At 38.9% G+C, this 21,805-nt stretch overlaps 1 protein-coding gene across 1 annotated transcript in view; it reads right to left on the minus strand.

Annotated features, from left to right (window-relative positions):
* Positions 1–21,805, minus strand: part of LOC138744412 (myoferlin-like) — a 249,348-nt gene that overhangs the window by 153,453 nt on the left and 74,090 nt on the right. The window contains exons 15-22 of the mRNA XM_069900547.1: positions 19,069–19,112; positions 13,940–14,022; positions 12,674–12,709; positions 8,849–8,973; positions 8,022–8,135; positions 5,976–6,153; positions 2,314–2,438; positions 462–568 (exon numbers count right to left, since the gene is read on the minus strand). Of these exons, the coding sequence (XP_069756648.1) occupies positions 462–568; positions 2,314–2,438; positions 5,976–6,153; positions 8,022–8,135; positions 8,849–8,973; positions 12,674–12,709; positions 13,940–14,022; positions 19,069–19,112 (812 nt within the window). The remainder of the gene's footprint in view (positions 1–461; positions 569–2,313; positions 2,439–5,975; positions 6,154–8,021; positions 8,136–8,848; positions 8,974–12,673; positions 12,710–13,939; positions 14,023–19,068; positions 19,113–21,805) is intronic.

Consider the following 21,805-nt stretch of genomic DNA (forward strand, 5'->3'; position numbering starts at 1 on the left):
AACAGTTTTAGACTTGTCAAAACTGGTTAGTTATTTTCAATGCTCATCTCAACAAGTCACCTCTAAATTAGGGCAGCCTTATTTATTGTTATTCACTCTGAATTACAATGTGCTGGCACAAATGGAACAAAGTAACAAAAGGCTCAATAAGCTTAATGCAGTTCAACCACATTATGGGGCTTGTCGAAAAGGTCTCCTGTTGGAGGCTGCTCTGGAAATGGAATGCATCACCAAGTTGTGGCTTCACTGACTCCAGTGCTTTTATATTTATAAAAAAACGAGAACAATGGTCAAAAGATTAAGATTACATGGCAAAACTGATCTCAGATACATTGGTTGACTGTGACAAGGATAAATCAATTCCTGCAATCATTTTACCAATTTCCCCATCAGGAGAGAGTATGGAATTAGCTACAGCAAAAGTTACTTTCGTGTTGCAAGGCAAACTTTCTTAATTTTACCTGCATTCTTCTATAACCTGTTCAATAACTTTAAACCAGAATTCAGCCAGGAGGTCCTCTGCTGCTTTTGCCTGTATGGCAGTGTTCAGTTTAGTTAAGTTTTCTTCCTGGAAACAAAATAAACATTTTTAGTTATCCCTTGAGTTGCCAGATTTTAAATAAGGCAGCTTCATGCACATCTGTTTTCATGAGCTCCCTATAAGCATAATTTACGACACCCATCTTTATTGCCACAGCAATCACACTAACTTAGCGAGGACTGCTGCAACAATACTGGGCATCTCTAAATACGAAGTTTTTTGCATGCTTTTCAAATTTTGGAGAGAGTTAGATTCCACTGAGCAGCATTCCTGTTGATTATGTTTGTGCTCCACAGCAGCGAGAACAGTTTTATTCATATTTCCATTTAGTTGTTTTCTGCATTGGATATATTCAATGGCACATTTAATAAGAATGAGACTAAACTGACCTACGCTGTCCATCAGGACTCCCAAGTTCAAGCTTATTGTTATGTGTACTAAGGTACAGTGACAACTTTCATTTTGCATGCTATCCAGCAAGTAAACCCATACACAAGTCGAGCAAACAAAACACAGCACTGAGTGCAAGGTTGTAGAAAGCGATTGGTTGGGAAGAAGGGGAACATTATTTTACTTCTGGGATGTTCATTCAGGAGTCTGATAACAAAAGGAAAGAAACGGCCCTTGAAGCTGCTGATGCATGATTTCACACGTGAATCTTTCCTAATGAGAAGAGAGTCAGGGGTGGGATGTGTCTTTTTACATGTTGGATGGTTGTCTGAGACCACAGGAAATGCAGATAGAGTCGATGGGTTGTTGGGGGAAAAGGGGGAGGGTGTTTTTGGTGATTGTCTGAGCTATATTCACGAATTGAAAAATATAACAAGGTGTAACAACATGCTTAATTTCTATAATCACAAATTGGCAAGAATGAAAGATCTTTGAGTTCTCCAAAGAAAGCAGAATATGGTTCAGGATATGAGGGCCATTATAATAAAGCTATGCTTACATTAATCTAGAAGGAAATTAATAAATGTGCTCAATCATGAACTGAAAGGTCCAGCACGAAGTTGGCATTTCCTCTATTGGTGGCAGGATGGGCTGTTTTATTTATTTAATTGTTTTAAATTTAGAGATAATTCTTCTGGCTCAGGAGCCCTTACTGCCAAAATACACCCATGTGATCAATTAAACTACTAACCCCGCAAGTCTTTGGAATGTGGGAGTAAACAAGAGCCCCTGGAGGAAAACCATGCAGACACAGGGATCTCCATTCAGACAGGACTAGATTCCAACCCGGGTCAGTCACTGTCACTGTAATGGTGCTGCGCTAACCACTACCCTATCCATTCTTTCTTCTTTCTTCTTTCTTTGGCTTGGCTTCGCGGTCGAAGATTTATGGAGGGGGTAAATGTCCACGTCAGCTGCAGGCTCGTTTGTGGCTGACAAGTCCGATGTGGGACAGGCAGACACGGTTGCAGCGGTTGCAGGGGAAAATTGGTTGGTTGGGGTTGGGTGTTGGGTTTTTCCTCCTTTGCCTTTTGTCAGTGAGGTGGGCCCTATCCATTACTAAAGCTACAATACACCACGTTCAATGTGCTGGAGGCTCCTAATTTTTGATCAAGGATGGCTGTGAACTTCGGAAATTAAAAGATGCAGCATTTATAGTAAATGCAATTGTAAAAGGTTAATTAATTTGCAATGGGGGAAAAAAAACACCAGGAATTTGTAATTTGTTTAATTACACATTTATCAAATTGAAAAGACTTCAAAATAGTTCTTATGATAAACAATAGGGGAATAAACAAGTGGAAAGAAAAATAAATGCTTACCAGCCTGAGAACCATTTTCTTTAGGATATTCACTGAATCCAGCCTATGACTGATATCTTCCCAGTAGGAAGTCAGAGTCACAACCGGCTTTGTGTTTGCCCATGGTAGAAAATAGTAGTAGTTACCTTGCAGAAATAAAGACAATAACTCAGCAGAAAGAACTACATGCATTGATTTTCACAATGACTACTCTAATCCTATTTTCCAAGCCATTTTCATTTTCTCCCCAAGCCAACTTTCAAATCTACCTGCAGCTCAACCTCCACACTTGCTGCCATTTATATTTTTTGACCTACTCTTGAGAACTATGCAATTTAATCCCCAAAACTTTAGGTGTATTGACTCACAGTCTTGCTTTATGGTGCTCTGCAGCAACTCATCAAGACACTTTAGACAACCCCTTCCAAACCCACGACCTCTACCAGGTTAAGCATGAAAATACTATCCCCAGCAAGTTGCCCTCCAGGCACACAACAACAGGACAGAAATATACCATCATTCCTTCAGGGTGACTGGGCCAAAATTATGGAACTTCCTCCTAAAGGCATTCTAGGCCTACTCGTATCCCAAGGACTCCAGATGTTCAAGTGAACAGTTCAATACCACCTTCTTAAGGGGGAATTTCAGGATGGGCAAATAAATGTTGTTTCAGCCTGCAAAGCGCACATTCCTTGAATTATTGTTTAGAATGGTACATGCTTGTTTTATTCATTAGGAAACAGGCAGGTGCTCCAAGCAGCCATAGAGTGTTAAAATACAAGGGTGAGCTGGAAATATTCTAACCTAGTATTACCTAGCAGGTAGATCCTTTTCAAGACTGACACAGCTTTCAGATCAGATCCGTACAATTTTAAGCAGCCATGGAACGCATTTAGAATTAATCCCAAGCCTGTGCTCTGGACACTTAAAATTTACTTCACCTCATCAAACTTTTCTTCATATTCCAATAGTTTAACACTGCAACTCTAACTGTTGCAAACAAATTTAACATTGCAATGCCAGCCAACTTTGATATCAATGTGCTTTACCTCCATCCACATAATTTGCATGGAACAAGGCCACATAAATCATATCTGTAACTGTAATTGGAAATGCATCCTTTCAACTACTATTCTATGCTTTCAACCATCCCTTTAACTTTATTCCACCCAACTTTTGATTTTCATGTCAAGTTAGTGTTACACAATACGAGCCATTTGGTGGTGCATTGTCAAAGAACCATTATTCACCCCCTAAGCCTCAATGGCCAATATCATCAGACCAGTTCCACAATAAGCCACTGTATAGGTGCAGGAATTCCACTTCATTTTTTTTCTGGGTCATGAATATGGATATTAATTAATTACTTCCAATTTAAGTATTTGTTAACAGCTAATGTAAATATGAAAAATACCATTGTTACAACCATTATTGAGGCTCTCAAATGGTGCAGTGAAGATCCAGATATTCAGAGAGGCTGTTCTGAGGACAACATTGTTGATGCTTGGTAGCAAGAGATAAAGGTATAAAATATTTGAAGAGCTTGGGCTGTTCAGCTCTGGAATAACCTTGGTGGGAATGTGGACAATATTTAACTGAATAGAGAAAATAAAGTCAAAATACAGACAAGAGAGTAGTAGGACTAATTTACTGTTGACGAGATGAAAACGAGGGTGGATACCAGCATACATTCCCCAAATGGCTGGGGGATCAGAAATTAAGGCAATTAAGAAACAAGTTCAATGCTACAATGGGTCTTATGGAGGAATAACAAAAGATTATGGAGTGAGTTTCTAAAAATTATAATTCAGGTATTTTTTGTTGGTCTATGTTGAAATTGGATATTGTAGTAAATCGATACTATGTTTTTACCAAATTCTCCATTTGAGTGTCAAAAGTTTATTCAGTGCATTAACCAAATTGCTCCAAAATAACAGGGAAAGACATTTCACAGCATCATTACAAATACTAAATGACCCATTACTTCAATTCTTCTTTTATGCCTTTTTTGGGCAGCTCCTCAGGTCTGACTGACTTAGTCCTTCACATATATGAAGGATTGAAAAAGTGCAAAGTTGCCAAAATGTATTAGCTTTTGCACACATTAAACCAAGGCTCTGTTTCTTTACTCCAGGAACACGTAAAGTACCCCAACATTATTCAAGCACAGAGGATTTGATTCCTAGTCAATACTCATGCTTCACTTCACACTGCCATTTATCCTGCAGGTGCCAAGAGTTTTCCGTACTTATTTGCTTGCTATAATTACGGACTGAACAGTAGCTACACCTCAAAAGGCCATTCATTTGTTCTGAAGCACCATGAGAGGCAGCAGATGACTGGAAGTTCTTTATTATTCTATGAGCCTCTAATAGTCTATACTACCATCGGGAAAATAGGTGGCACGAGACTTGCACCACGAGGTTCAACTGCTTCCCCTCCACCATCAGACTCCTCAACAACAAACTCAATCGGGGATTTATTTAAGGACTCTTACTTTACACTTTAGTGATTTATTTTCTCTCTGCATTGCACAATTTATTTACATTTCTTTATTTGTTTACATGTAGACAGTAAACTAGTAATTTTTGCACTGCCAATAAGTACTAAGTAAGTGGTAATAAATGGCAATTTTGCCTTATCCTCAGGGGAAAAAATCCTCAGGGGAAAAAATCCTCAGGGGAAAAAAACTCAGGGGAAAAAAAACTCAGGGGAAAAAAAACTCAGGGGAAAAAAAACTCAGGGGAAAAAAAACTCAGGGGAAAAAAAACTCAGGGGAAAAAAAACTCAGGGGAAAAAAAACTCAGGGGAAAAAAAACTCAGGGGAAAAAAAACTCAGGGGAAAAAAACTCAGGGGAAAAAAAACTCAGGGGAAAAAAACTCAGGGGAAAAAAACTCAGGGGAAAAAAAACTCAGGGTTGTATATGATGTCATGTATAGTATTCTAATAATAAATCTGAACTGATAACTATTCTCAGCAATAGCCTCAATTAAAATAATATTGCTTCATCAAAATAGTTTAACACTTGGACAAGTATCTATGCACCTGCTGCCCTTGTACTCAATGAACCTCACCCGTTAGGTAAGAGAGAAGCAAAAAAAAGTCCGCTGGAGGAACTCAATGGGTGGCCGAAAATGAAATGTCAACGTTTCATCGAGGTGTTCTCATCCAAAATGTTGACAATTCTTTTTTCTCCCACTGATTCTGCTGAACTTGTTGAGTTCTTCTGGAGGACTATTTTTTTTCTCTCTTCTTCAGATTCCAGTATCTTTCACATCTCCAGGAAAGATTTAGGTTTTAACAAGTTGCTGCATCTTACATAGAATGCACTGTGCAGATACAATATGCCCAACAGTGAAACTAGCGGCCACTTAAGATGGCAGGTGAAGTGCTGAATCTGGTGGACAAAAAATAAAACTTAATTGGAACTCTTGCTCAAATGCTATGGTGATGAAACCCCATGTTTAGAAGGGCCAAATATACCAGCAAACATTACTCCATTCCTCAAGTGCAAAAATTAAGTAGGGTTATAATAATTCTATAAAGAGGATACTGCACTTCAAAATAAAAAATTGTTTAAAATTAGTCTCTTAGAAAGATCTGGAATTAATTCACTAGTACCATGTTTTACTATGGAAATATTAATCCTTAGTTGCCAAGGATTCTCAATGGTAATACTCACCATCAAACACTGCCCTACTGTATTGTGTTGTGGAAGCTAAAGGCCTGCAGGTTTTGTCAAATTTGTTGCCATAATTTCCAATGCTGACTTCAAACTGAATAGCATCTCCAACTTCTTGTTGCATTGTTGCAGCGTAAAAGACAGCACAAAGACTGTACTTGCGTCGGCGTTGATATTTCTAGAATAAAGAGGAATATTAAATAAACCCATGTCAATGACAAGTACTAAATATAATCAATAGAGACTGGGACAGACAGATAGAGCAGGGAAACATAAACCACACATTTGCACTAATTCTACATTAACTGCTCACCCACTTGGCCACTGTCTGGCTTGCCAGGAAGGAGGTCACTGCAAATGGCCTCTTCTACATTACTGCATCTATAGCAATACCTTCTCGTAGTGCCCCGTTTCCACTGAGTTTGCTAAGTCATGGCGTGACTTATGGAGTGTCCTGCAGAATAACTGGATGGGTGAGTTGGGTTCATTAGCATTGGATGGCAGCCAGCCAATTTGCTAGGCCATGGCAGATATATCCCGGGTGTAAAGGAGGAGGCCAGTACTGCACACACTGCATTCCATCTAAAGAATCCATTGTGCAGGCTCGAAGGACATGCCAATGTCTACGATCCATCCTGGATCTTCATTCGCAAAGCCAAGCCATGATGACGACTTTAACCCTATTGGGCCTATATTCTCTCAACTTCCCCACTAACTTACACATCATTTGCAATTTTCAGTTGCCAATTGACCTGTCAACCCGCACATTTTTGCAAAATGGGAGGATATCGGAACACCTGGGAGAAAATCCGCATAGTCACAGGAAGAACATGCAAACTCCACCAAAACTCCACCTCAGGTTAAGATTGAACCAGGATCTCTGCCACCATGAGGCAATAGCTCTACGCCACTATACTACCCTGTTGAAAGAGATTGCAGCATAGAGCAGAGTAGATATGGAATTGTTTATCCAGCGCCAGAAACACAGCACTCCCATCCCAGTTTGCCAATGGATATTGCAGCAAATACTGCTACAAATTTTGGAAGCCTTGATGTTTGTGGATCAGTGCTCTGTGTATCCAATCATGGGTGTCTGACATCTGCATTTATTTATACCATTCATTATGGGAGATGGTGAACCAAAACCATATTCATAACCAAAGTATTCCTACTGGATGGCCATAAACAATTCCAACATTTTTAAAATCATTCCCCCTTGGCATCACACATACTTTTTAATGGTAAGTATGGCGAGCAGGACAGGAATGTACAATGGTCACAGGAAACAAAAGAGATCACAACAGGAATAATGAGAGGATTCAGCTTCAGGCATCTAAATAATTAGGCAACCCACTGGGCAAGTGGCGGAGTCCACCTTCAAAGCAGTGATTACAATTCAAAGAAGAACAAAATTTCTGGCTTAGTGCAGAAGAAGATCTCTGTAGAAAATGGATTTTGAGGAAATAAGGGAAAGGAAGTAGTAGAATGAAATGTCTTTAAACTGAAAATTGGATCCCTTTTGAAAATACTATCAAACTTTTTTCAGTTGATGTACAGGAGGAAGCTAACGAGGAAAGATAAAAATTGATGCATAGATTTGAGACAGGAAGGGGCAAGTTCTGTTCCCCTGTCGCGGAAGTGAAATAACCATATACAGACATAAACAAAGTTTACAGCTATCTTGGATTGAATGACACAAGACGTGGAATATTAGGCTTACATGAATGTTATAGCCAGAATCCCATTGTTTATTGCAGACACAAAAGACAACAGCTGCTGGAATCTGGAGCAAAAGCTGGAAGAAATCAGTGGATAAAGCAGCTCGAGTGGGAGGAAAAAGAAGAGTCAGTGTTTTGGATAGGAAACCTTCAAGACTTGAAGGGCTCCTATCCAAAATGTTCCCCTTTTCACCAGTGATGCCGCTTGACCTGCCAACGTTCCTCTAGCAGATTGTGTTTTGACCTAGTTTTTTATTATTGTGCCCAATAGAATGTTTAATGTTACTAGATTTATGAAGATTAACCATAATTAACCAAATCAACTAACCTGAACAACCAAAATATCATCATTTGGTATGTCTTCCAACTTCTTCTCTGGGCTACCTTCAAGTTTAGTTATTAGTTCAACTAATAGTCGGCCACGATATGCAACTCCCTCACCCTAAAAGAAAAAAATATATAGTGAAGATATTTTGCACCTGTTTTTCCAAAAAAATAAGGGACTGGTGATTGAAAATCAACTGAAATTCTGCATTTCAAAAAAAAAACACAACAACTTTGGGAATGCTTTGACATTCCAATTTCTGATCATTCTGTTACCTAGTGAGCATTTTGAAGCATATTAATGATTTTGTTGTACAAGACCTAGGCTGTTGGCTTCATACAGTTGAAACAGACACCAAATCACATTACAAGCTTCATTTTCAGTGGCTTCATTATGTTGCTTTTGCAAATAGTCATGCTGAAACTTAAGAAAGATTTTCATTCTCCATTTACCTCCCCAATGCACATCAGAACCCACCTCAGATACATCAATGACTCCATACAATTCTCCTGTGTATTAAAACTTTCAATGGAAAGCAAGAGCATTAGTAAAATTACACAACATGCGATGTCTAGTCACGTTGGTGATTTCTGCTGATTATAAAACCAGAAGATCTAGACGATAGCTGCCTCAAATTAAACACAATATCCATCATTCAAGCCATAAATCAAATGTTTTGGGCCACAAGTTTTTATAAACATATTGCTTCGGAGCAGAAGACATTGATTTTTGCAGCCATACACAAATGAACAAAATAACATACTCAAATAATCCTCAAATAATTTTGTGAGTTACATTTAAACACAGCCAGTGAGTTACATTTTTCTGACCTTTCCATGGTTCAAGTCTTCATAAGGATCAGGAAAGCCAGTGAACTCCCTGGGGCTCCCATAAAGGTTGATAAAAGCAGGGCCAAAGGCTGGAAGAAACCCTACTGATTCATCTCCTGTTTCCCCTATCAAAACACAGAAAGTGATCAACCAACCACATTGGCATTTTTAAAGCATTCACTAAAAATTGATTAGTGCAAGTTAGTTTGTTAGCAAATGTGAAGATTGCATAACAAACACACAACTATTGCAGAGGGGAAAGAGAAACACATGACATGCAAGACTAAGAGCACAAATTCTATGGAAACCAACTCTTAGAAGATTTCCGGATAGCACAATTATGTTCTTTAACCAAATTTTAGTACTGGCATTGGCAAGAACTAAAATTATTCCCCGCACTATCCTCCAACTGCACTTATAGGGAAAGAATAGCGTTGAATATACAGACATTCTCACTATTCCATCCCGTAGGCATGTTTGTCTGTGGGCAATCTCCTGAAACAGTCAAAAAGATGATAAAACTTTTTTCACAGCATTAACCTACTTATTGCACCCATTATTTGCAACTGTTTCAATTCCTGTTAGAGCACAATTCATGAGACATGGGGGCAAAACGAGTGAAAAAGATCAGAGTTTGCAGTGATTCGTTTTGTTGAACTGCTATCTGTCCGCCCTCTCAATAGGTTTTCCACTAGCACCAGAGTGGGAAAGTAATGGCTTATTTTGTTTTTACCCTTTCAACCGATGCAATACAAAAAAGTTTGAAGACCCATGAAAAACCTGAAGCAAAAGTAGAGAAATAAAACAAATTGCTTCCATGGAATCATTTAACCAGTTCCCAAGTACCTGCATTCAAATCAATAATTTCCAGTCTAACATTCTGAAGCCCCAAGTGGAAAACCTGAAGCAAAAATATTTAAAATAAAAAAAACTGTTTTAATAAGATCCCAATTATTTGCTTTAGTCAATAAAAACCAAGTTTTACAGAAAGCACACAACTACACTGAATAATGAGTTTTTAAAAATGAAGAGTCTTGTGTTGCTACCACAGAACTAAATTATTCACAGCATTAAGAGTTAGACACAATTCACTTTAAATTGCATTTGAGTTTGGAAGGAAGTCCACATTTCCAAACCTCATCCAGATGTGGACCTAGATAACGTTACAGTGTATTAAAGGTTTTCACCATGGATCACAGTAAAATTGTAGGCATTTTTACCTAAGAATGCAAATGATTGCTGGAAAAATGTAACTAAATATACTTATTCACCATACATTTAGTACTGAATCCCATCTGACAAATGTAAAGGGTAAATTATTAAATTATTAACAGAGAAATCTGAGGTCGTCCATGCCTGCCAAGGAGGGATGATAACTAGGAATGATACATAGCACTGAGGGATACTTAAAACAGATCCACTAAAGCAATGGTTTTCAAACTGCCCCCCCTCCAAACTCATATTCCACCTTAAGCAATCCCTATGCCATAAGTGCTTCATGATTACTGTAGTAAGGGGTTGCTTAAGGTGGTATATGAGTGGAAAGAAAAAAGTTTGAAAACCAGTGTTTTAATCGTACCTAATTGGCTCGTTATGTGCACGGTTTCATAACTCCAAAGGAAATGGGCCAATGACAATTTTTCTCAAGTAAAATATTTCAGTAACAATTGGGTCTCAACCTTACCTTCCCACTCACGTACCAGTTTAAACAATCCCATACCAATCACAGAGCACTTATGGCATAGAGATTGTTTAAGGTAGAATGTGAGTTTGGGGAGGCAGTTTGAAAACCATTGCACTAAAGAATCAATCCCCCTAAAATCAAAAGTGAGAATGAATAAACTGACAGTGACAGCCGGGTCATTATATTTGTTTGTGATGATCTCAGCGTCACTAGTGGAAGATGCCCAACTGAAGCTGTCGACAGACTTCTTATTCAAAATGACAGAAAAATAATTGTCAAACACTTTGCAAGGCACTAATGTGCCTATATTATTAATTTCCTCTGACATTTCCTTCCTTTATCAATCCTCATTTATGAAAACTTCAACATCATAATTGGTGGTTAATTTTTTTTTTCAAAAACCAAGTATGCCATTATCCGGAGTCTTTAACTGCTCAGGCATAAATGAGTACAGTTGTATTTAACAGAGACTATATTAAGACAGTTTTGGAAAGCAGTTAGAAATATGTACAAGAGAGGAAAAAAAAAATCGATGCACCCTGAATGTGAGGGCAACACAATGCTATTACAGGGCAAGAGGCTCGGTTTTGAATCCGGCGCTGTCTGTAGGGAGTTTGTATGCTCTCTCCATGACTGCGTGTGTTTCCTCTGAGTGCTCCGGTTACATCCCACCCTTCAAAAGGTACGGGGGCTGTAGGTTGATTGGTGTATTTAGGCATTGTGAGCTGGAGGGGGCCTGTTTCCATGCTGTTCATCTCATTTAAAAATTCATGCGGGTCTTGCCTTCAAATGTAGAACTGCCTTTTCGGGATCCCAAATTGTTTCTGTGAAATTATCTGGATTCCTCTTTGACACTGGCTGTCCGAGGAAGGCCTAAAATTATGGGTTCATTCAAAATGGAAAAGGAGAGATTTTGGGCAAAAGAAAACAAGTTAAGAGGACCTTTATTCTTGAAAGCAATGTGTGGTTGAACAGAAAGTTCATTCTACAATTAACATGCCAAATACTAACTATGTGTCTACCTTTCTGCTGACCAAAAGTTTTTTTTTAAAAAAGAAATAACTTAGTTTCTGTGGTAAAACAAGACTTAGCACAGTACTATAAGCAATTATTTGTTGCACACAGTGATTGTAAGCAATTAGTGCAGCTTTTGATCAAAGCATGTAGGACCAATGTACATCTTGCCAGCATGGTAATAATTCCACATTTTCCAAATAGGAAAAGTAGCTCAACAGCTTTCAAAGTTTTTCTTAATGCTGTTAATTATTGGCCAGTAAAATTGAAGCGCATACATTTTAAAACAACATTTTGTTAATAAATGAAATGAATAGTAGTTGAAGTGGATCAAGTCTTAGACACAAAACAAACATTTCAACAGACAATTTGTTAGGAACTTCGCCAATTTCCATTTGGGACAATTATGTGTGAGAATTACAAGATTTCATTTGGTCAGAGTTAACTCCAAATGTGACAGTCAACTAGTGATCAATTATACAAACTATTGAATGCATTCTCAGCTGCATTTCTCAATTACCTTCATCATTTCTTAAAGCAAAAATACTTCATACCATAATAACATGCAACCATCACTGCTGGAAGCCTATGTTGATGAGGGGTCCATTTGGCTGAATTTGGAAGGCTGCCATTGACAGAGCCATTATCAGTACTGAGCCCTCACATTCAGGAGTGTAAGTAAGGCATGGAGAGAAAATCAAAGTGATTGGAGTTTGGGGGTAGATGGTTTCAAACAACAACAAAAAAACTAGCCAGCAACATTTTCAGTTTCATTTTACATCCCAATGTGTTGTCTTAAAATGAAATATTCAGGAATTATAACCTTACTAGTTAATGCACAGTTGGCCTACAATAAAACATGAAATGGCAGTTGCATATTTTTTCCAGAGTTTTTCTTATAAAAATAGAAAAAAGATAGCCAAGCCAGCTAAACCACTCAAGTCCAGAAGCTACTTTGTGTGAAAACATCCACTGCCAAATGTCCTTGCATTATTCATTTTAAAAGACAAATTTACTCCCCAATTCATTAATACACCTTGGTATATATATTACCCCCTTTTTTTTTAAACAATAAAATGTCATTATATTTGGCAGGGAATGTTTAAAGATTAGACCATGAAATGAACCTTTATTTGCTGGATAAGCCACAGTTCCCTCATCATCTGGATTGTAGGAAAACAAAAACACATTAGAACATTTCAAAATGAATGTTATGAACCAGTCACAATGGTGTAGGAACCACGCACAACCAGCTTCACAATTCATTTATATTGTCATCGTCATGGAGTAGTAACAAGCATCACAATGCATTCAGAGAGCTCGAATCTCCTTCCTCTTCCACACACGTGATACGAAACTGCACCTTGTGAAGTTATTTGGGCCAGCATTAGTCTGAGATGGTTATTTCCAGGCTGCTACTGCATAGTATCTGATGGATGGGGGCAGGGTGACAGTCAGGAAGTTCATTACCTGACATACTCTTTGTCAGGGTTCTGGCAAAAGATATTGTTGCTTAGAAATACCTTGCCCTCCAAATAGTTTTTCATCCAAATGGTACTTTGTATGCAGTCAAAATAAAAAGCATAGAAATTATATAGTTTGTTCACAAAATTGGTGTGGGGAATTGTATTGAAGAACATCAGATTGTTTTTTCTTCATTAGTCAATTTGTTCATTACTTTGTTTAGCAGCATCCATTCAAAATGAACAAAGCTAGATTACCAACTGATCTCATCTACATTGTCACAGCTAAAAGAGAAAACACATTAACAATGCTTTTTATGTTAAGACAGAATTTGAAACGCATGCTCAATTTTTGATGATGAAAATAGGCAAATTATACAACATTGTATGCACATCTTTATGGATGAATGAAAGTAAGATTCTTTGCTTGAAATTTCTAGAGAACAATTTATGTAGCTGATAGTGAGGCAAAAGGAGAACTAAGCACAGACAGGGATGAGGATCATAGAGTAAACCCAGTGCTGATGGAGAGGGAAGGGCATGAAACATCAGGTAGATGTTGATTGAGGTGTGGCAGGGGTTGAAGGAAAGGACAAGGGTTGAGGGGACAGTAATTCAGTACTGTATTGGGAAACAGACTGCCCATAATTCAATGGAATGCACTGAAAGGTCACTGCATCAGGCTGCACAAAGTGAGTCGCACCCAAAATGCCTGGTTGAATGATAAATGACTCAAATGTGCTTGTTAGAGAACTTCATAACAAGAAAACAATGCATTTGCAAAGTACAAGTCAATTGTGCCCTACAATCTTATGATACTTATTACTATAACATCAGAATCACATACAGATTCCTTTACCCTATAATGGAGCAATTTACAATGCAAAACTCAGTGGCAGCTTCAAAGTGCACATCGAAAAGAAAACACACCTTCAACTTCGCCTCCAGATGAAGCGATCTTGGAGAGGAACAAAAGTGCTGTCCCAATTGCATCATTTCCAGTCATCCGATCCCTGAAAGATGCTCATTTTATTTTGTTTGACATTACTGCCAAAACTAGATCTCATCCTTGCATTAATCAGTAAGGAAGTCATTGGAAAACAAATAATAAAAGGAACATCCCATTGCAATCATTGTTCCAACTGATCAAGGAACCAAATCTTGATCTCTAGAGGCAAGCAGTGCCAGCTACAGGCCAGCTATTGACAACTTCCAGCAGAACAGCTCTACAAAGATAAAGCAGTTTCTACTTCCATGTTTTAATTGTTATGAAATTTGTTACCTCCAGTGCTTCAAAGAAATATCACTTATACATTTGATTAAGCAGCTTGGTAATGAAGTATCAGGCACCAATACACCAGGAATAGTGATTAAAGTACAAGACTCATAATCTTGAGTTCCAGATTAATGATCCAAATTCAAATTCCTCTACCAGGATTCTCCACTCTTGACTGAAGATGCCTGCTCTCCTACCTTAAAATTCAATTAATAGCCTAGAACTTAAAATACAACAGTGACCACAAAACTATCAGGTCATTGTTAAATACTCATTCAGTTCACTTAATACTTCAGGGATGGACAGTTAAATATTTTCCCACAATAGGGAAACAGACCCAGCAGTGCCTTGACTCTTAAATTCAAAAACCATTACATTCAAGAGCAATTAAGGATGGGGCAAACATTCGAGCTTTGCAAATGACTTTCAGTTCAGATCACAACAATTAAAAAGTAATAATTTAAGCACAAAGCTTATGGAATTCCAATACCATTGTTCAGACGAGAGAACAAAAAAAGGTAGAAATAAAATTGCCTTTAAATTTGATTTAATTGTTTGCCAAAGAAAAGCTACTATCTGTACTGCTCATAGGCATCAGTTCTGGATAACACAACAGGTCATGCAAAGATACCAGTGGACACTCGCTGTTCTGCTACCACGCCTCCAGAACCTCACTAGCCAAGACCTGCCATAAACCTCTCCTGCACTTCATCTTCCACCAGATCCATGCATTCAATGGCTGATTCTATATTCACCTGGTGTCCATCAAGGATCAGAAGCTTGCCTGCCTTGAGACTGACAGCTCTGCAAATTTTGATGAGAGTTTTCATTCAGACTCCAGCTGCTCACATGCAAGAACCTCCACTGTGAATTCTCACCCTGGCCCCAGCCACCCACAGGCCAGAGCCCCCGATGCTTCCAACATGGGTTTCCACCTCAGCCCTGGCCACTCACAAGCCAGAGCTACTGATGCTCACAGCCCCTGCTGCTAACTCCAGCCCCAGTCGCTCACAGGCCGAAGCTCCCGACGTATCCATTGAGGTCGGTACACCCCAGTTCCAACCACCTCCGTTCCGGTATCCATACCACCTCCCACCCCAGTTCCCACACCAACCTCATCTGCTGCAGGGCTGAAACCTTGGATACCTTACTGCTGGATCCCACCACCTCATCCCCTCCTCTCACCCTATCCCCTCATCTCTCTTTACTCACCCCTTTCTTCCCACTTCCCTAGACCTGACCATCTCATTTTCCCCAACCTCCATCTGACCCCCCCCCCCCCACCTATCCTTCTCCTCCCCCTCTGGTCTCCCCAACCCGCCAGACTTTGACCTCTCTAACCCTCCACTTCCCTTCCCATATTCCCCCAACCCTCCAGCATCCCCCCCACCTGATCCCTTAACTTACCTTTCTTGATACCCTCTACCCCACTGACACTCACTCTGATCTTTGCATGGACATTACTATCCTCTTTGACCTTCTTACCTCAGAGAAAAAATGTTCTGTCCTCTGACAAGGCCTCACCTTTGCCACCATTCACCCAAACCTCAATGAGTTCTGCACAAAACCCAATGCTGAACTCTTCTGCTGGCATCTCTGTTCCAGTGCCTACTTCTTCTACCAGGATTCTCCACCCTTGACTGAAGATGCCTGCTCTCCCACCTTAAACCTTGTTCCTCCTCTTGGACACATCCTCCAGGTCTACTGCCCACTCTGGATCTTTACATTTCCAACTGTCTCAACTTCACTCATTCTAATCTCACCCCCTCTGATACATTGCCAAGGCCAGACAACAGCTCTCTCATCTCCTCTTAAACATGATCTCTGAGCTCATCACCCACCCACGGTTGCCTCCCTCACTCGGCCTCCAACCTCAGTTTCTCAACCCCATTCTGCCTGGTTCTACCTCCTACCCAAGATCCACAAACCCTATTCTCCCTGTAGACTGGTCGTTTCTGCATGCTCCTGCCCCACCATACTGGTATCATCTTTCCTCGATTCCATCTTTTCCCCCCAGTCCAGTCCCTTCCTCCCTTCATCTGCAATGCCCTCCATCGCTTCAATAACTTCCAGTTCCTTGAACTCAACTACTTCATTTACAGTAAGGACATTCAATCTTGATACACCTCCATCTCCCATACCAACCTCAAAGTCCCTCATTTCTTTTACCAGCCTCTTCTGTCTGGCAGAGGTTCTTATCACCCTTATAACTTCTACTTTGACTTACTTCACCTTCTCCAGGTAAAAGTGGTAGCCATGGGTACCTGCATGGGCCCCAGCTATGCCTGCATTTGCATTGGCTATGAAGAGCAATCCATGCTACAAGTCTACACAGCTAAGGCTGCTCAACTCTATCTCCACTACAATGATGGCTACATCAGAGCTGCCTCATGACCCATGATGAGCTCATCAACTTTATCCACTTTGCTACTAACTTTCACCCTGGCCTCAAATTCACTTGGTTCATCACTTGCAACACTCCCTTTTCTCAAACTCTCATCTCCATCGCAGGAGATAAACTCTCCACAGAAATTCTCTACAAACCCAGCAACTACTACAATTACCTTGACTGCACCTCTTCACACTCTAGCCCTTGTAAGGATTCTATTCATTTCTCTCAATTCCTCCATCCCCAACGCATCTGCTCCCAGGATGAAGTCTTCCATTCCAGATCATATGACATGTACTCCTCCTTCAATAAAGAAATGTGGCTTCTCCTTTACCATTATCAACTTAGCCCTTACTCTCTGAGCCCCTTGATACAACAAAGGCAGAATTCTCCTGGTCTTCACCTACCACCCAACAAGACTGTGCAATTATTCTCCATAATTTTCACCACCTACAATGTAATCCCATCACCAGCCACAATTTTCCATCTCCACAGGGGCTTCTCCCTCAATAATTCCCTCATCCATTCATTCCTTCTCACTAATCACCCCCTTGGTACCTACTCCTGTGACACATGAAGTGCTACATCTCCTCCCTCACCACCATTCAGGGTTCCAAGCAGTCTTTCCAAGTGAAGCAACACTTTACTTGTGAACCTGCAAGGATCATCTACTGCATCCAGTGCTCCCATTGTGACCTCCTCTACGTCAGAGAGGCTGGATGCAGAGTGGGAGATAGTTTCTCTGTCTGCTGTCAAAGCGGAGACCTCCCAGTGACTGGAAGATGGGCTGTGAGTTCTGAGTTCAGCCTGTTCAAAACCCTTGTGGTCCATTCAAGAGGAAATGGCTGGCTAGAGTGTTTCACCTGAAATAAGGGAAACAAAAGGAACTCTGTGGTGACCTGCAGAAAAACTAGTAATCATTTGGAAAACCCTGATGGGCCAAGTTTCTTCAGTGAGACTCTGAAGTGGCTGATTGGAGGGAATAAGTTTGTGTGTGTCCAACAAGCAAATCTCTCTCTGAAACCAATAAGAACCTTCCTGAGCTGTAACCAATTACCTTTAAGCACCAGAGCTTGGTGAAAATTCATAAATGTTAAATTCTGTGCACAGTATAAGAATTGCCTGAACTTGGAGGAATGAGAAGTGAGATTGGACTGTGAATCAAAGAACTTTTCTCAACTTATACACATTACATACACTTGTTTAGAATTAGAATGGGGTTGTTAGGTGAAGTTAATAGCAATAAGTTAAAATATGATCCTGTTTTTATGTTTAAATAAAATTAAAAACTACTTTTGTTTTAGTAACTACTTGTCTTAGTGAATTTCTATTGCTGCTGAGTTTTGGGGTCCTCTGGGCCCACAACACAAGTGAACATAATTCACATGTGATAATGCTGAATCTTAACCACGTTGGGCTCTGCTTCCAGGATGCATGTAGGATTCACTGACAGAGTAATGATGGATGCATTGGTATTGGCCCTTTGGGACTTAAAAGAGCTCCAGGTAAACATTGGTAGTTTCCGTGGGCACCTCTGGCCTCAACCTGCATGATATTAACCTTTTGTTTGGTACTTGACAATGCAACTCAAAAGAGGGTCATCTCATGGAAAGTGATTTCCTGTACAAGAACATTTTAACAAGATATGTAAACAATTACAACCCCCCCCCCCCCCCCAAGTAAAACCCAAAAGTCTGCAGATACAGTGACTGAAGTAAAAACACAATGCAGAGAAACTCAGCAGGTAAAACAGTGTCCTTAATATAGCAAAGATTTTGTTCATACCTTGATGAAGGGCTCAAGCCTAAAACGATGGTTATGTATTTTTATCTTTGCTACATAAATTACACTGTTTGACTGGAGTTATTTTTAAAATCTTCTCTCCCCTCCTTGCACAGCAATTATTGTTCTATTTAGAAAGTTTCACTCCTTTTACCATGCCAAACAAATTTAGAACTGAACAATTCAGCAGATACAGTTAATTTTTGATTGTCATGAAGTGAAACGAAGTTGGATCACCAGAAGAACAAAATTCATAGAAAAATAAACACTGGACAGACTTCCTCCTCTGTGTGCACTGAGTTGCACATGTTTTTCTTGCAAAATCCAAACACATGCCACATCCATCTTCTAAAGTAGTACATTTTTTATTGGGGAAAACCAACCCTACAGGAAATGAATTGATGCTCCCAAGGGCAAGTTGAAGTTCATTTACTAATTTAAATGGAATTACCTGTCACACCCTTTGATAGTTTACCATCGTCAACACACAAGGTGATTGATCAAAGATGACTCAACCAAGTTGAAGCATTTATTGAAACCAGCTCCAATTAACTATTCACATAACATATTAAATATTAATATGCAGAAATTAAAACTTTTTTAAATACTCACCAATCAAAAATAGTAAAGCGTAATTTCTCACACATTGATGGAAACTGAAAGGACAAGAACATTTATTCTTGTAGATTATTCCCACATATAAAAAAAAGAATAGTTTTAACTATTGCTTTTGAGTCTTGTTAGATTCATTACCAACTAGGTAACCAATTAAATGCATCTTGAACAAACAACTTGACTTTTAGTCGCATGCCCAACTGTAATACAAGCCATATACCACGAAACTGATCTGCAAAGACAAGCTGAACACCTAGACCATTTTAAGGCTACCAGAATTCAGTGGCTCAAAGTAGAATGGCCACATAACCTTTCAGCAGTCAAGATTTCAAGAATAATTCTGCTTCTCTCTTTTCCTCTTCATTAAGATCATCTTCTTCCCAAACATCCACTTTCACAGGTGTAATTGTTAACCCATTTCACGGACAGTAGAATCATTAGACAAACAGAAAACTTCTCCACAGCCCCACCAGAGAAATTCAATACTACTCTGGCACCTTTTCTCTGATATAACATATGCCTAATATCCATTTGGCTAACTGCCTCCATTACTTCTGCAAGTAGTGGATTCCTGATTCCAAATAGACCAACAAAAAAAAAAACAACTTTTTTCTCTATTTATATCCTCTTTTGTTTTATTTCTTTTAAACAAGTTTGATTTCGCAAACATTCAAAAGAAAATAGCCCCCACAATCTAGATACCTCAAAATTTCCCCTTATCCATTCTCCAAACAGTCTAAAATCTCTAATAGATCCTTACAAGTATAGTCCATAATAATCACAAACCACTCATATTATTTCTGGACTTTAACGCAGCCTTTTCTTCATGTCCTTTTCAATCTTGCCTTTCCCACCAAACCTTAAAATCAGTTTCTCCACTATTTACTGCGATGATAAGTAATTGATTCAAAATATTCACCATCTTTCATCACACATGCTCACCAGCTGAGTATTTTGCGTTTTATTCCCTATTTCCACCACCTTTTAACTTTTAACAATACAATCATATACAAATTTTGCTGCTGGAAACTTGATCGATCTGAACAGGGCAATTTCAGAAGCAAAAAAAGTCTGAGGGGAGAAAATATACTGCAAAATGCATTAGAAAACATACAAAAAGTGATCAAGTTAATGAGGATATTTAGCCTATCCATTACCAATAATTTGTTTTGAAATAGCATAAAAAATGAGTATCTAAATATGACAAAGCTTCTTTAACAATTCACAACAAATCTTGCCCAAGTGCTCACTTGTTCCCTTTTAAAAGGGGTGGAACAAACAGCAAGGGTATTTACTTCACATCAGCATGACCTTTACATCCTCAGATTATGCTGCTCCAATTAAAAAAAACAACCAGGGCAAAATTGTAGGTCAATAAAATTAAAAATGTCCTAGTTACTGCCAAAAAAATGTAGTGATATTGAATTTGATAATGTATCAATGCCAGAGCCAAATTCATTAACATTAGCCCAGGTTTTTAAAGACAAAATTACCTTCCCAGTTGACATATGCAAAGTTGTATCTGTTTCAATGATGTGCAAAAAGCAATAAAAATATTTTCACCATCGACTTGCTGAAGAAAAAGTTCACTGCAATTTTTGTTACTCATACAATGGATAAGACGTGCAAAATAGTAGAATACTCCAAACAGGAAGCATTCTAACCAAAGAGTAATGATGATACAACCCTCAAATTGGAGGAACGACTTCTCATCTTCATTCTGGGCACCCTCCAATCGGATGGAATTAACATCGACTTCTCTGGTTTGGTTAAACACCATCCTCCCCCCGACTATTTTCTTCCCCCATCTCCTTTCCTCTAGTTCTGTCTCTCACTCACCTCCCTTTAACCTCTGTCTTCTTTCACAGAGCCATTCTCACCCTTCCTCTTATCATTTCCAATTAATACCTTTTTTCTGTTGGTCTGGACTCCTCCCCCTCCCATTCTTCTCCCTTTCTCTCCCCAGTCTTTAATTCAGATGCTTGCCTAAGGCTGAAACGTCATAATATCTCTATACACAGTGTACATCTTATGCTGAGCTCCTCCAGCATTTCTGTGTGTTTTTATTATTATAAAAGTCACAACACAGATACGACACAACTCAATGAAGTTGACATTTTTATTCCATTTTTTTTAAAAAGTGACATTACCTTCTTTCAAATAAAGTCAAGCAAAAGTGTCAACAAGATAATTGCATGAATTGTGTGGGAACTGCCATTTTGTAAGGATTTTGACTTTGATATTACATTTTTGGCTTCAAAAAGCCAAGTGCCATTTTATTATTGATACACAATAAAAATCATGAATTGATTGTCAATGATCAGTTTCGTGAAATTTGGGAATATTTTCTGAATGGTGAATAATATTGATAACTAAAATCCTTAACTATGTTAATAAACCATTTAAATCTAATACTGTATAGTTATTTTTCTTAGAAAGGGAAAACAAAGCATTCTATGCCACGTAGACTTGATACACTGGAAAAAAAAACCTTGCCAGCTACTTGCAGAACAAAATGACCCACGTTCAAAATTAACTTCAAGTCAGTCATCACCATTGAACACATTATTATTAATCATATAATTAGAGGGTTTAACCAATTGTAATCAACCCCTCAGTGTTCTTTGAAACATCATCCCTTGGTGGCAGTGAGGAGAAAGGGGGTACAAATGGCATTTACTGCACATTCAGCAATTATTCACACTCAAAGTTTTTCTTCCACATACTTTGTTGC

The sequence above is a fragment of the Narcine bancroftii genome, chromosome 10 (genome assembly GCF_036971445.1).
Source record: "Narcine bancroftii isolate sNarBan1 chromosome 10, sNarBan1.hap1, whole genome shotgun sequence".
Lineage (NCBI taxonomy): Eukaryota > Metazoa > Chordata > Chondrichthyes > Torpediniformes > Narcinidae > Narcine > Narcine bancroftii.